Source organism: Dermacentor andersoni, chromosome 10 (genome assembly GCF_023375885.2).
Source record: "Dermacentor andersoni chromosome 10, qqDerAnde1_hic_scaffold, whole genome shotgun sequence".
Classification (NCBI taxonomy): domain Eukaryota; kingdom Metazoa; phylum Arthropoda; class Arachnida; order Ixodida; family Ixodidae; genus Dermacentor; species Dermacentor andersoni.
Window position 1 is genome coordinate 86739427 of NC_092823.1, and position 16345 is coordinate 86755771.

Here is a 16345-nt window from a genome sequence, read left to right on the forward strand (position 1 = left end):
CGCGGGCACTGTCGGCGCCATTAGACACTTGACGCGATGTTTCCGTATGCCACGTTGGATCACCGCAACCTCGACACAGCGCACAAAGCAAACACCACCACGCCGTCACGCTGACACCAGTCGCACATACGAAAAATGTGGCCTACTCGCAGCGCCGTGCACGAAGCAAGAAACAAATCAGCTGCTGGATTGTCTTGACATGCCTTACTAAGCTGAGATCGGAACTGCTGTGGCCTTGAACCAGGCAGAAACGATGATGATGAGTGGGGATTTGCAGTAGTGCCACTTCGTGGGGCAGTAAGGAGGCTCCGTTCAAAACAAAAATGGCGTTCAGCAAGTTGAACCACGCACCGTGCAGAGTCGGTGCATGGTGCTCTCGATTGACTTGGCTCAAGGAGTGTCCAAAAAATCAGATGAGAGGCTGCAAGGTGTCCGAACTTTTGGCAGTTGTTATACATTATGGTCTATGGGGAGAATAGCAGTGCCATGAAGCAGACCGAATAATCGAGCATGTTTGAATTTATGGAGTCCAAAAAATCAGTCGGCGACTGTATATTTACTCACCAGTATATAGTGGAACCTTGTTGAAGTCATTCTGCATAAAAAAATTTTCTGGATATTATGTTTCTTCTTTTCTTCACAGCCAACATGCCATAGGAGCAATGTTTTTTCATACGGTTATTGCGATCGCATTTTCACCTGAAATTGGATAACATGACTGCAGAAGTGGGCTTTTGCTGGTATTTCTGAAACTCTTAGCTTCATAAATAAAATTCCAACAACCCACAAACAATGTGCTAAGCCCTAGGCACGCTGGAAGAACAGCGCACGTGGAATGCCGCCAGTGGTAAAACGATGCCGAGTGAGGCTGCGCGGCCACAACAATGGCGGTGCGCCATTGCCGAGTCGAGTAAGGAAACGGCAGCTTGTTGTTTTAACTTCCAGAACTTTCTTACAGGCATCAACAAGAAGAAAGTTCAGCACAAACTGACGAGCTATTTCAACGTTGCTAAACAGAAGTTCGTTGACTGCGGTTTGGTTGGCGTTGAGTGACGCTGCTCGGCATGATGTGTAATGCGGAGCTGTATCACTCAACTGCCAAAAAATCTTTGCTATTGTGTTTGTCGCCAATTACGCCGATTTCCAAACTTTTTTTTTTAGCTTGCTTTGGATAATAGGATTTTTGGATGATACGTTTCGTTTTCTGGTTCTCGTGATCGTATCAACGAGGCTCCACTGTATATTCTGCTTGTGTGTGTATTGTGTATGTGCCTTCACTCCCATCCTCTTCTTTGTTCCATGCCATTTGCATATTGCTTGCTGCATCTGTGTGGAGTTTGATGCAGACTTTCAGAACTGGTGTTGTTAAAGAAGTGTTGAAGGGAGGATGAGCAAAATGAGAACAAAGGAAAAAAAAGCCAACGTTTTTCAACACGGGGACTCTTCTTTTTGAAGTCTACTTGTCGAAACATTGGCTCCCGCTTTTACCTCGTTCTCATTTTGCTCACCGTTTTGAATTTCCACCTCCCAACCTTCCCCGTGTTTTCCCTGTTCAAGGGAGAGGCGTCTTTTGTGCTCATGGTGCCGGGGGTTGCTTGTGTGCGTCAATCAGGCGGCTGGGGTGCAGCGGGTCCTGGAACAGTTGTCACGCCTCCTGCCTCCCGAAGAGTCGGCGCTACCCGAGAAACTCATACTGGCCGAAGCGCCACTGCCCCGGCCGCTGCCCTCGCTGCCTGTGCTGATCCTGGGTAGTGCCGACCTGCGCGCCGCCTTCAGCGCCCTCGTCGGGCGGCTGCAGAAGTTCTGCCACTGCAATGCGAGGCCCCCCGGCACGGTGCGCGTGGGAGTCCTTGGTTCGGAGGCCTTCCTGTCGGCACTGGCGCGCCTCTACGTCGAGCAGCTATCGGCTAAGCCGCCCGAGTGGCAGGCCTACCTGCGGTTCTTCCCCATGCCGGCAACCTCCTCTGGTCAGTGCTGCTGTCGCTCCTCACTGGTCACATTGTCTTTTTTCCGTTATGTTACTGCTGTCACATCAATGTTGGTCAACATTTATTTATTTATTTAAGCCAATGTCTGATTTCCGCACTCCCAAGGGACCACGAAAATGGCCTAAAAGATCGGGCAGTCCGAAAAAACGAATGCATGCAGAAAACGCACCATTCCTTATGTATTTTTTGGGTGGAGAGGATCAAGCACAGAATATTAGACTTGCGCAACTCTGACAATTCATTAAGTGTCTCTGAAAAAAGCAGTTCATGAGCATCTTTAAAAGTCGGACACTAGGTGCTGTTAATGTACCTGAAGCTATCTTCAGCTGGCTCAACACTGCTTTAGCGGGGCGAATAAATTGTTGATCCTCTTTTGCATGGTCTTCCGCCTGCACATGATGATGGTTGCTTCGATTTCAGCCAGGGTCATATCATCGCTGCACACTGATGGCAGTGTCATCAATGCTCGCGTCAACTCTGAGCTTGTCGGCTGTGCAAACGGCTCTTCAATGTCAGAGTCAGAATCCACCACCACTTGACAGACCAGTTCATCATTGAATAACTTTGCACAGAGTTCAAGATCTGTGTCCACATCAGTCAACCCTTCAGAAGTTATCCCGGTTGGAATTGAAATGCCATGCAGGTTGTTGAAGACAAAGCCCATGAAAGGAAATTGATCACACATGTCGTTCTTTCCGGGCAAGACAGCCATCTCAGTGCCAAGTGTGAAGTCCGCGTGGCGAATGTAGCTGCAAAGCATCTCTTGTTTAACCGCCTTCCAAGAGTTTGCAAGCGTGCCGACAGTAGGCGTAAGGTGAACAGCGTAGCTTTTACTGCTGTCTGAGCACAGCACTGTACGGTTGAGCATACATGACCTGTACAGAAGCTTGAGGTTGCGGATCACGCCTTGATCCATCGGCTGCAGGATTGCTGTGGTGTTCAGCAGCAGAAATTCCATCTGTAGAGCTTTTAGGTGTTTGATGTGGCCATGCGCAGTACAATTGACTACAAACATCAGAACTTTTTGATTCTGCTGTTCGAATCTTCTGCCCAACATGCGAATGTACACTTCGAATAACTGCTGTGTTATCCAGGCCTTTTTGCTGGCCTCATTCTGAACAGGTAGGGCAGCCACCTTAAAGGATCCCTGAAACAGTCGGACAAATTTTGTAATGCGTAGAGTACAGCTACAGTAAATCATTTGCATCACAATTGGTGTGAAGTGTCTCATATTAAGAGAGCTCCGGATGGTTGTAAGTTACCCTCCTCCATAGCAGTGCATTTCCTCTTAACTCATTTGCCGAGTGACTGGGGCTAAGGTCCGCCTTTACTGGCTCTGCATCATGATGGGGTGTCGTGTCGTCTACTTCCAGTTAGTTCTCTTGAAGCCAACGTATGAAGCCTGTCCAACCTCTCCGCCAGCTGACTGGCAGTCGATCCTAAGCGAGAGCTATCGAAGCAGCGTGCCTTCCAAGCACTCGGTCACAGCACCGAGCATGTCCTGTATTCCGGCAACCACAGGCGAGCTGGGCGTTCCGACGGACGGGTGGAGGCATATACTAAAGCTTCTCCATACTACTATTGCTGTGACAAAGAAGCTTTAGCGTAGACGAATGTGAGCAGCCTGATCGGTCTACACAGTCCGGCCACCTGGTGGCGCAGAGTTTAACCAGCGAAACAAAGAGCTAATATTGCTCTAACCAAGTGTAAAACATTTTAAGCATTCAAAAATATGTGTTCATGGTTATGCTCCTGCCCAAAATTTACACCAGCAGCAAAGTAGAATGCACTTCGTTACTGCTATGTTAGTTGTGTGTTTGGTTGAGCTCTGCTCCGCCAGGTGGTTGCACTGTGCAGACCATTCACATTTGTGCCTCTGCTCATCCCACGAAACACCCAGACCCAGTCTGCTTGCGCTTGCGCTTACCTGAATGCAGGACACGCGATACACTATTGTAGTAGTAACCCTCCTACGTAAAGTGACGGGCACAAATGTGCAAACCCTGGCGCCGATTGGATACCGACACTTCGATGTGCTGCAGCCACTCCACTTGTCTGCTGCCTTGCAGTGGGACACAATGCCGCAGCTTGACATATTGCCACTTGCTATGTTTGCAGCCCACAATGTAACAAGGCTGAACCATGGTGCTTGTGAAATGAAAGATGAAGACCAACATTGACCACGGAGCTCTGGTCAACACAGAGCACGTTATAACAAAAGCAGATGACATTAGCTGTGTGCTGGAAGTCTTTGATAAGTTGTCCTTTTACATTATTTCTTTTATTTTCTTTTTTTATAGAAACAAATTAACTAACGTTCCAACTATTAAGGGCAACATTTGTACCCCATAAAGTTGGAAAAATTACCCATGACGTGCCTTGGGCAGCCAATTGGATAGCTCATTGCAATTGTTGAAATACTTGAGCCACTCATCGCTGAACATGAAGTCCTCGACATTCACTTGAAGCGCGAAAGCCTCTGCCTTTTGGTTCAATGTGTAACCAGAGACGGGGATTCACTTTATGATCATGGTATTTAGCCACACAAGTAGCGCTTCCTCAAGCTCTGGGTAAACACCCTGACTTGCATTCCTTTCTTTTTTTGAGCCCCAGTTGACTTTCCGGCCACTTCCACGATCTTCAACTTGGTTTTCAGGAAGTGCGAAACCATTCGCCTTAAAATTCCAAACTCTTTGCCCATGTCTTCTTGTGACCGGCCGCTTTCAGCTTGCTTGATGTAACAGCTTTCTTTTTCATCGTCAGCCTGCGATAGGGCTTTGTGTGCTTCGAAGCTATGGACGAAAATGACGAAGGCATAGTCTGTACCACCTCTGTGAGCGGCATATCCGCTTGATGAAAAGCACAGCACAAACAGCGGGAAGCTTCTTAGCAAGTGTTGAAGAGAGCGCACAGCAGGACAACATGATCACGCGACCTAACACAAAGCTAACTGAATAACATGTGGATAAACACAAAAGGCTATGGCCATTGCTACGGCTTGCTACAGCTGCCAACAGATTAGGGTGTGAGAGTGCTCATTGGAGATTTCGATACAATATGGGGGCCGCAGTGCTACTACGTCTTGTGGCTACGTCTTGTGGCTACGTCTACGACGCAGGCTACGTCTTGTGGATCGGCATGCAAGGGTATGGTTCGAGGCTGCGAGATAACCAAATGACAGTGAATGCTGCCACTTCAGAGGTTAGGGGTAAAAAGTCGAGAAAATTGGACAGCGAAAGGTTTGGGTGCTCGAAAGTTCAGACGTCTTTATGCACAGGCTTCATGGGGTATGTGACGGTGCTTCGAAGGACTCCAAATTATCAGGTATGTTTTGAATATCGGGTGTACGGAAAATTGGACATTGGCTGTATTTATGATCATGTTCACGTCACATTGTCATGTGGGAGGGGAGCACCTCATGCGTGTCATGTCATGTCACATTAGCTTTCCAGCACGTTTCCGTTGCATCACATCAATGTTCAGCTGCATGTCATGTCATATAGCCAGTGGTCATGTCACCTCCTATATTGGTTGTCTGTCACATCACCATTGTGTCACATCACTTTGAGCTTCGTGTGCCACATCAAACTGATTTTGAAATGTCACATTGGTTTTGAAATTGAAGGTTTCGTTCCCTGTGGGTGTTTTCGCCGTTGGCTTTGGGCATTTTCGCTGCTGCCTTGGCATGTAGACATAAGCCCACTACTACACTATCCATTAGTACAGTATCCACTAGTCTTGCCTCTGTTATGTCACTAAAGCACCATAGATGGAGCCACAGTGCTGTTCTGGCTATTGGTCTTTTTATGGCATAGTGCATGCACCATTGATTCAGATCAAGGGGTGATAAGGGGCGGTGAATGTTTTGCCTAGAAATGCAAACCGCAGCGGCTTTGATGGCACTGGTGAGAGAGCAGCGGAGCTGGACCATGTTGTTTACAGGTACATACAAGTACTCTGAGAAACGCCGTGCCAGACAAGCTTGGTTCAGTGTGTAGCGTTGAAGCAGACTCTGGTTTTAGTCAAAGATGTCTGCTGTGTTGGAGCACCACAAGTATAAGTTGAGCGAGGCACTTCCCGGTAAAAATGGGTCAACCACATCGTTTGCTCTACTTGCAAACGTGAACAATGAACAACATTCCACACCAATGCCAACAAAAAGTCCACTAAACTGGTTCCCACAACGTGTGGGATTCGCAAATTTTTCACCACGTTGATGCCAAGTCGGATGTCCATTTCGTAAGTTCACTGGCAGTGTTATCTCCTACATGTCGCATCACGTTTGTTTTTTGTCGCATCAGCATTGTGTCCCATCAGTGTTGAGAAAAATTTTCACGTCACATGGTCAGTGACGATGTCACTTCCCACTTGTCATGTCACACAGGTTTTCGATCACGTCTTCATTGTATCACAAATTCGATCACGTCTTCATTGTATCACAACAGTGTTTAGCAGAATATTCATACACATCATCATTTATTGTATTTCCTCTCCTTCGTGTCACATCAAATTGGTTTTCCATTGCATAAAAGCTGTTAAGGATTCAGATGGTCTTTGAAAGCCCTTGAATAGCAAGAAATCATGATTTCAAAACCTTTTAAGTAGTTAAATATAATATTTTTGCTAAGCTCAGCAGCATTTTCTTTGGACATCTGACTTGAATGTTTGTGCTGTCACTTGAGGGTTCATATGGTCTCTGAAGCTATTGAAAGTTCTTGAATGGCAGGAAGTAAAGATGTAAAGACCCTTAAGTATGAATGATACATTGTCCATGTTTGGTTAGATTTTCAGGTGCGATGGCTTAATAAATGTTACCCGCAGTGGTTGCTCAATAGCCATGCAAGTAGCTTTGCACTGTCTAATGTTCCTGCATGTGTACGTTGCCTTGGGGAGAAAAGTTGCCTGTCTCGAAAACTTTTGTTATGTGGGAAAGCCACTGCTCATGCTTGCCGGTGGCAGGCTGACAAGTGTCCAAAGAATCTGCGTGGTTTTATTCTCCATCAGTACAACTATAATCAGGCTCAGATAATATTCATTGATTCCATAAGTGAGACTTGCCTCCTTGAAAAGAGCATTTGATGAGACCGGACTGCATAATATGTGCTACACAGAGAAATGTCTGTAGCAATGATGTTTCCACCTGGCAACAGGTGGCAAGACTGCCTTTTGTGCCAACACTTTTGTTAGTTATGCTTTCCTGTTGTCAACACACTTTCATTTATTTTGAACAGCATGTGCAAACACCATACTAATTAGGTGCGAAATAATTTTACAGAAAGCATGCTTGTGATAGTCATGTTCATGTTAGATTCCTCTGGAAACAAGAGAGTGCACAAGAAATATTCATATGTGTATCCCCCAATAGTGACACAACAATCGGACAGTCCTAGTTTTTCACAGTTTTAGTGCGGACAACGATTCTTTCTCAAATACTGCAAGCTTTGTGGAAGGAGTGAATATGATGAACAGTAATTCAACTGTTCGTCATATGAGCAGCATAGGGTGATTAAGTATGTGCCTTCTTGACCAGGTGGTGCTAAGTGAGCTCGCTAAACCTGCCTGGTTAAGTCAGGTACCAACGTCACATGTACGGCCGAACAAGGTACTTAAGTGTAGCATCAAATAAAGCGAGAATGTTTCGTTTTGGCCGTTTGTTTGTTTGTTCCTTCACTTGTCGTTGCCTTGTGGGCTGCGATGCACTTCGGCTGGCCGCGGAAGCCTGTTCGCCAGTAACGCCCCCAGCGAGGCAGCACAGGCTATGCACATGTTGAGCGGGTTTCCATGCTGAACTTTGGAGTTCGACATGACAGTGCTCGACTAATGCCGATGCATGCGGAACCAACATACAACTCTAGCTAGCTCCTTACAGCTGTAACGCGGTCCATTCGAACACGACACTGGTTGGCTTGCAGGTATGGCAAGTGGGCCCTTGCTACGGCACCTGTGTGCCGTGGACAACTGCTACGCCTCCCAGTTCTCGGAAGGCTGGCTGGACGAGGCTGAGCAACGGGCAGCCGACTACCTGTCCTCGGCACACGCAACACTCCAGCTGCCCATAGCCGAAGCCATGATCAACCACCGGCCACAGAACAGGTGCGTACCTGCCAGCTCTCTTGAATTTTCCAGAGTTTATGAATTTGGACTTGTTATACCATTTCATGGATGTTGCATCGAGCTTTACGGAAAAGGAATTTGTTTGCAAAGGCATTTTGCTGGTCAGTTTCTGAACCTTTCGTTGGGAGTCCTCTAATAGTTAAGGAATGCGTGACGCGTGCAAGGAGCATTCATAAAGTTCATCCTATTGGTACCACAAATTTAAAGCACATGTACGCGATAGGCGTCAAATGGACGCACGTCTCTGAAGGTTTAGCAGAATATAAAAATTCTATTCATGTACTGCTGAACGCTGCTGGGGCATCGAAACAAAAATAGACAGTGTTAACTCGAAGAATTGTTTGAAACATGGGCAGCAGACCGCTTTCTGCATTTCCAGGGACGCCGGTTTAAAGAGATTCGTGCCAAGCTGGTGGTGGTGTACAGTGACTCACCATATATACCGCCACCAGCTTGGCACGAGCCCACAAGCAAGTCCCTTAAGCCGAGTTCCTGATGCAAGTGAAACTGGCAACAGCAAAGTTGTTGAAAAAGTTATTAATCTGAAAACGGGAGTGCTACTTGTCCCTCTCTGCATTTAAGAGCTTGTCACTGCTCATGTGGTTCATCTAAATGTAAATGATCGGCAATAAAGCATGTATGTGTATCACTAAAATCATGTAGTTGGGACAAGCGATAAAAAAAATGCTTGCTATCTCCTCCCTCCATTTCGTTGTCATGGCCATGTGACTTTTATGAATTTTAACCTTCACAGGTTGGCTGGTAGGTCAACATATGTTCTTTGCTGAAAGAGACAGGACTTTAAAAAGCAGAGCCATTTGCTTGCATACATTTGTCCACACAGCTTCTCTGCTGCGTGTTGATGTCTGTAGTGTAGAGAAATCTCTAAAGAAAGGAAGGTGGGAAAGGTTATGAAAAATATACAGGATTGATGCCTTCATTTGTACTGCAGGAGACATATAATAAGGGAGCCATGACATACAGTGAACCTCCTGTTAAATGGTAGCTGAAGCACTTTTCAAAAGAAGTGAACTTTCAGTGAATTCTTAGTTTTTCACTCCCTGAATACGAAAATCATAGTTTAACAGGCCAAAAGTCACCGCTACTCGTTTTATTTATCAGCGTCTGTGGGAAATGCCGCAATTCCGTTGACAGGCTCTAATGGCGAAGATGACCGTGATGTCATCTTAGGTGTCGGTGGGATGTGTGATTCGAATAGAGTGCTCACGTGACCCCTGTATTGACCTCATCCTTGCCGCTACCCTTGGCTTTCGCCGCTACCCTTGGCTTACGAGCCAAAAGTCGCCGCTACTCGTTTTATTTATCAAAAACAAGCCGCAGCGTCTGTGGGAAATGCCATGCTTTGGTTGACTGGTTCTGATGGTGAAGTCGATCGTGATGTCATCTTAGGTGTCAGCGGGATGCATGATTCGAATGAGCGCTCACGTCATCCCTATATTGACAGCATCCTCGTGCCCCGTCTTTCGCCACTACGCTTGGCTCACGAGGGGGGGGGGCTTCAGCGAAAGTATTAACGGCGATTGCAGCGCTGCTACGTGCACAATCAAGAAAGTAACTGCAGGAGTTGAATTTTACTGTAGCAGCCTTCGAAACCACCGTAACTCTTCCAATTCTAAAACCTCTTCCGCTGCCCTTTAAGAGGAACGTTTAGCTCTGAGCCAACTCGGATCTCACCTATTCGAATGTGCACATTTAAAATGCAGAAATCCTTTTATGAAACAATGCCCTAGACCGATTTCAATGAGATTTGTTGCATTGGAGAGAGAAAGCTACATTCTAATGACGACTGTAGGAAGCAGAATTTTCACTTATGACATGGAATCTTTATGAAAATTGCCAGGAGTTAAGTTTCAGAAAGGTCGAAGCAAGAAGTTTAGTCATTCGTTATTTTGCGCCTAAGGCAGATGCAGTCAACAATAGATATTTCGGAAGCACAATTTTTGAACATTCCCGATAATTCAGACACCTTTGAGGCACTGCCACGTACCGCATAGAGCCACTGTAAATGACATCCAAAATGTTGGACCCTGAAACCCATCACCATCCGATTTTTTTGAATTTTTGCCGCGACTGCAGGTCTGAAATGGCATTAACCCTTTGACGGTCAAAGATGTAAATGTACGGTGCTGCAAACAAGTCCCAAATGGTCGATGATGTATACCGTATTTACTCGCATAATGATCTCACTTTTTTGTCAGAAAAAAAACTGACGCTAATTCAGGGGTGCGATCATTACACGGGTTAAATTTCCTGCGAAAAAATTTTTTTTCGTCCCGCGTTTGCTGTGGGATGCGGGTCCGGGACACGGAGCAAGCCAAACGCGCCGAACGCGATTCTTTTTTCCTTTTCGTGAGTACATTATATGTGTTGAAACAGTTCCTTCTGTATCAGTAATGAATAATATTGTTAATATCGGCAAGTTTGCGGCAATAACATAGCCATGTCCACTTTGAGGGGGCAGAAATAGATGGGCCCGCTTAGCTGCCAGTGGCATAGAAACACATGGCGGGCATGCTGCGGAAACTGCGGCATCTGTCTTCACTACTATCCTAATACCGCACGTCTGCACTAAGGGTGGGTGAATATCTTAGCTGTGTTACAAGCGTTGGCGTATGAATAAGGTACACTTTTAACGTATCAGTGTAAACGTGGCTACTAAGCTTCGCGCACCAAACACAGCGGTGTTATGCGGTCAACCATTTGCAGCATATTGCAGTGAAGCATACAAAGAGTACAAAGGGGTTGCAATTTTAGCCTTTGAAAGCAGTCAAAGACATGGATTAGAGTTTCTTTCTTTACGTTTTCGCTGTCCTTAGAGAGTAGAAAAATTGGATATTGACGATATATCAGTACATGCGGTGTTGTCAAATGCCTTTGTGCACGGACAGCAGCTTTGCGATTGCTGATAATTTAAAGTTCAGAATTTGTGATGCATGGCCGGTGCACTGAAAGGTTGTTCATTTTGGAACTCTGGTTATCTGATTTTTTTTCATTCTTTTCAGACTCTCAAGGTAATTAGGGTTTAGTTTATTCACTATGATTTTGTGTAGTTTATTCACTTCTGTTAACCTATCTGGTATTGCATTAGCCAAGCCTAATCGATTGTTGTTCTCCTTTCAGCTCAGAAGAAGAATCCAGCCAGGTGTTTGTGCCCTTCATTAGTGTAAGTGTACACCTGCTCTGCTTGTCTCGCTCTTTATGAAGTTAGAGGGGCCACGACATGGCCATCCTACTATTCTCAGTTTATCTTTGTAACCGAGAGTACAGGGCCAAATATGGTTATATGCACACACAAAAGAAACACGAGCTCTCGGCTCACGTTCTAACTCGAAATTTCAATTTGAAATCTCTGCCTTAAGGCCCTCCCACTCACAGCAAGCATCGTTTCCCCATGAATTATGGAACGACAGAAATTGTGGAGCTATCACGGTGTCACCTTGTCTAAAGCAGTCCGAAACTACATCAGACATTTTGCTCCATACTCACAGAGCATGCAGAGCAATAACTGCCTGCAATCTTTCACTCGCACAACAAAAAGTACATGGACCAGGAAAGGCCCGCAGGATTTATCACACGCCGACTGTCAGGGCGCACATCATTAGTTGAATTAATGGGTATCAACTGTATTTTTACACATCAAATAAAATGACGGTTAGGCTGTATCGGGAAAGCAGCTGCAGTGGGATCCGTGAAACATCTTGTGTGTGCTTCAGGGGATGCATAGGCACTAGGGTACAGAAATGATGTAACCAAATACACAAGTTATTCTTGCATTTCAAAGCCCACATGCCTATGTTACTGCTAGTGGAGGTCTTAGGGTATAATTTTTCAGTCATGCCCGCTCCCTACTCGTAGTGGGCTCGCTTGTTTTGCATGTTTTGCAGAGGGTGTTCTGGCACTAGGTTGCCGAAGTGATCCCCCTCCCTCTGGTAGCACCCAAGACTTCGTCTGCGCCGTCTGAGCCCGCTGCGCTTTTAGATGGTTGGAGCTCTGGCACTTTCCTTCATCTCCTGCGCTTGCGCTTCATATGGAGATGGAAACGTTCCACTGTGGTCAGAGGGGTTGGATATCCTTCTGTTTTGCTACCAGACTCTCTTCATGCCATTTCTCGGCCCTGCGTCTTCAACACAGAGGGGCCATAGCTGAGCAAACATAAAATTTCTGCAATAAAGTGCTCACTTGTAGTCCCTATAACTGCTGATATGCATCCGCTTAAGTTTGATAAAAAATATACCTACTATGGCAGCGTGTGCTCTCTCAAACGCGACCGCTCCTAGTTGGAAGGACAAATGTACTGCCGAGCTAGGACTATCCGAACGCCAAGCAAGAGCCTACTTGAGCTCTGACTGCGCCAAGCGTGGCACGACAACGGCGCCATCAGGTTGCACCACATGCCTGACTGAGTAATGGCTTCTTTCCTCTACATGTTACCGAAGGTGCATGAGTAGTATAATTGTAAAGATATAAGCAATAATGGTATCAAATGTTCTTGTTACCTGCGGTCTCAGCAAGCAACCCCCTCAGACCTAATTTAAGGACGTTTTGGCTCAAGATGAAAAAAATTGGCCAACGATTACGCTTTTTGGTAATGCAATCTTTGAGCGCAGCTGCTCCCTTATTTCAACAACAGGCAACCGCATACAGAACACACAGTGCCGAACGGAGGCGGTTTTGCGTTTCGGATTGGGCAGCACACACTGTGATCCGCCACTATCGAGCCGGTGCTCCGGTGATGTACTATCGCGCCATCTTATAGGGGGTCACTGCTGTGGAGGGGGGGGGGGGGGGAGATTAGCAGTTATTTAATTTTTCTTTTGATGTGGGATGAGGAAACAGGTGGCCAACAGGGGCATTAAGTAGAGGTCACACACTCATTCACTCACAGATAGGCCTCAATGTGGCCGCACAAGGTTGGGGTGGGAAGTAGAAGTAAGGGGATGAAACGCTATAACTGTCTTTCGAGTCACCACAGCGGCACTGCACCAGGTAAGGGGAGGTATAGTGCAAAAGTGGAGGTGGGAGAAGGATAGCCAGGCGCAAGTATTGCCAGAGGCGATAAATGCCACTGAAGAATGCGCCATGCAAACAGGGAAGCAAGAGACGTGACGGAGAAGCGGACAGCTGTGGATCACGCGCAACGCGGCAAGGAGCGCTCGTCGCTGGCACCGTGGCAGCGCCGTAACAGCGAGAGAAGGGGTGGCGAGGGCGGAGGGGACAGTAGCGGAAAGAGTCACTGCAACGGCGCTGCGCAGAGGAAAGGGGCGAGAGGATAAGCGAGAACGCATGATCCGGCTTTGGAGGAGGAGCGAAGAAAGCAAGGCTCACGCCATGCGCAAGAGCTGGCGCCAGGAGCGCGTGCAGCTAGAGCAGTGCACTGGCCCCAGCTATGGAGCTGGTTACAGCAAGGCACGACGGCGATGCGCAACGTGGGAACGGGCACCAAAGAGCTACGCTCTAAAAACAGTTAATTTCTCTTATTCTTTCCCTGGCTTCGTTGTCTTTCGGCTTCATTTGGTTGCAACTAACGAAAAATTTAGCCGTTCAGTTCCCTGTATTATTCTTTCCTCCTCAATCGGTCAATCAGCCAGTTGTTCAAGGTTACTTTCTGCATGGTCTTCTTTTTTTTTTTTTTTCATTGTCATGCCCTTGTGCTGACGGCATGGTGCTTTGTGGCCTTTGATTGCAGGACGTCAGGATCGGTGTCACCGAAGGAGGAGGGGCATCGTCGGGTGAGTGCATTTGATTTTGAGCCATTTGTAATAGCTTGGGCTTTTTTCGGGATGGCTTTGGGACACCTGTCAGACTAGACCACGCAATTCCAAAGTGAGACCTGCGGGCCAGACCCGGCCCGCATAGGCCATCTGAGTGGCCCGGGGCAGGTGGCGGTCCATCTTATGATGGCCAGCCCGTAAGTGGGCCACTTTTTCTTGCGAAGCCTCTGCCTGAAAGCGAGGCTTCCCGACGAAATGTTGTACTATTGCACTTCTTTCTGGGAATGGCCGTTACAGGATCACGCATAACATCACCTCATCCAACGCAGGGCCAACCAATCAACAGCCTTATGCAATCATCGCGTGAGAAGCGTGTGATGCTCCGATTGGCCAGTCCAGGCAAACACGTTGGTGGACACGTCACAGCTTTCACGACTGCGCTCTGGCGTGCTGTGGCCTACATGGCCTTGGAGAGCTTTTGAGAGATTTATGCCCTTGAAACTATGGCACGTAAATAATTGGAAATAGTGTAAAGCTCCTTTATTCATTCCACAATGTGCTTCAGCGCACAATATGCATCGTATCGTCGCAGAGTAGGACATTAGAAAACACTTTGTCTGAATACAGATTGCAGTTGGGCACACTGAAATCTCGCAACTGATGGGGGGAGAACATGTCTGGAGTTAAAAAAGGACTCATAGGGGTAGGGCCAGTAATAAGAGCTGCTGAAGTTGGCGGATTCTCAAAGTCTAAGTTTTTACACTGCATGATTCACCAATAGGTCTTATGTGGGAAATACGTGGACACATCCTTTGTTCTGAAGCCAGTTTTTATTTTTCAGTTGTTATTGTTATCAGGTCGCATAAACTTAATTGTAGCCAGTTGAGTGAATTTTTGAGGGAGGCAGAATCAAGCCTCGTGGACCTGATGTAATATATGGCAGCTCAATGGCTAATCTGCGTCAGAGTTTCTTCTCGTTTCTTTCCCTTTGTGAATGAAATAAAGAGTTGCTTGCACAGAAAGGTCGCCCCGAGCCATTACTAATCATTTACTATTGATTGGAAAGTGACCTTTTGTTTCATCTTCACACTTCACTTCACTTCGCTAAGTTTGTCTTATAGACACACATTGCACTCATGCGCAGGTCCAAGGGGTGTGTTTGGACGTACTGAGCCCTTCCCCCCCCCCCTCTGCCCTTAAAATTTATTGCTGTAGCACCAGCGTATGGTACTTGACGAACTTGTGAGGTTATCCTTCACAGCTGTTACTGTTCTTTTGCTCTGGAGTGACAACAAAGGTTTAATAACTAGTATATGGGAGAAAACGTGCCAGCACGTAAAAGTTCATCAGCATCGTCAATCACCATCTCGAAGTCAGACCCTCCCCCTCAAAAAAAAAAAAAAAAAATAACGTGGATCTTCACTTGACTGCACCTAATCGATAATAAAGCACTACAGTCGATTTCCATTAATTTTACACTGGCTGGACCAATGAAGTTGATCTAATTATCAAGTGGATCGAATTAGACAATATGCATAAAAGATGGCAACACACCACCAATTCGTTTGACAGTATTTGCCAGATTCTAGCACGCCTCCGAATCAAATCTGTGCCCATATTGTATGGGTTCAAAGTAAAAAACTAATGTACAAATTGCATTAAAGCTCCTAAATAGAGTAGAAATTTAGCACGCACCCAATTTCTTAGCAAGAAAATTATGTGTTGCACAATGAAAGCCGATTCCCCCAAGTTGGCTTCACTGCACTGGTTTTTGAAGTCAGCTTCGACACACTGCATTCTTGTCATGTGTAAAGCCTACGAACGCCGCGAAAGTGGTTTTGTTTTCGTATCCGACTGCTTCGCCACACTACGTTATGGTCATATGCAAAGCCTACGAACGCCACGAAAGCGGTTTTGCTTTCGTATCCGACTGCACCGTGCAGGCAATTTCCGGCCCAATTTTCTTGGAACGAAAAAAAAAAAGGACGCGCATTAGAATCGGGTAAATATCGTTATAAGACTTTGTGAGCTACGGTTACTGCTTGAACATCTTCCCAGGGCAGGCTGAAGATGGGCTGCTTTTAAGACAAGAAACGACGTGTGTTCAACACATCCCCTGCACCCCAAATGCTGCCAAGGTGGCCATCATTGGGCTTGTCTGTGTGTGTGATTACCAGCCAAGTTCTAATTATCCGGCAAAGTCCAATCTATGGTTTGAAAAGGGAAAATTTGGGTCCATACAAATAAATGTGCGAGTGTTGGCCGGGACCTTCAGTCAGGATAGAAGGAACCGAAAAATCAAATGAACCAGAGTCGAATTAATAGAAATCTACTGTGTAGCAAAGCTGCTGATACAATGTGTATCATCATGCAGCAGGGTTTCATTAATTTGACTTTTCGGCAAATTCGATCTCAACTGAAGGTCCCGCCCACTGCCTATTCATTTCTATGTGGCAAAACATTCGTTATTTTGATCCTGAAATCGTCCCTCACCCAATGATTCAAACTTTG

At 46.3% G+C, this 16345-nt stretch overlaps 1 protein-coding gene across 2 annotated transcripts in view; it reads left to right on the forward strand.

The window, feature by feature from the left end:
* The window catches only part of KrT95D (phosphofurin acidic cluster sorting protein KrT95D), a 68494-nt gene that overhangs the window by 38461 nt on the left and 13688 nt on the right, over positions 1 to 16345 (forward strand). The window contains exons 11-14 of one of the 2 annotated variants that reach the window (XM_050191491.3): positions 1613 to 1967; positions 7901 to 8081; positions 11244 to 11286; positions 13810 to 13852. In XM_050191491.3, the coding sequence (XP_050047448.1) occupies positions 1613 to 1967; positions 7901 to 8081; positions 11244 to 11286; positions 13810 to 13852 (622 nt within the window). The remainder of the gene's footprint in view (positions 1 to 1612; positions 1968 to 7900; positions 8082 to 11243; positions 11287 to 13809; positions 13853 to 16345) is intronic. The other variant, XM_050191492.3, reaches the window with a different exon arrangement.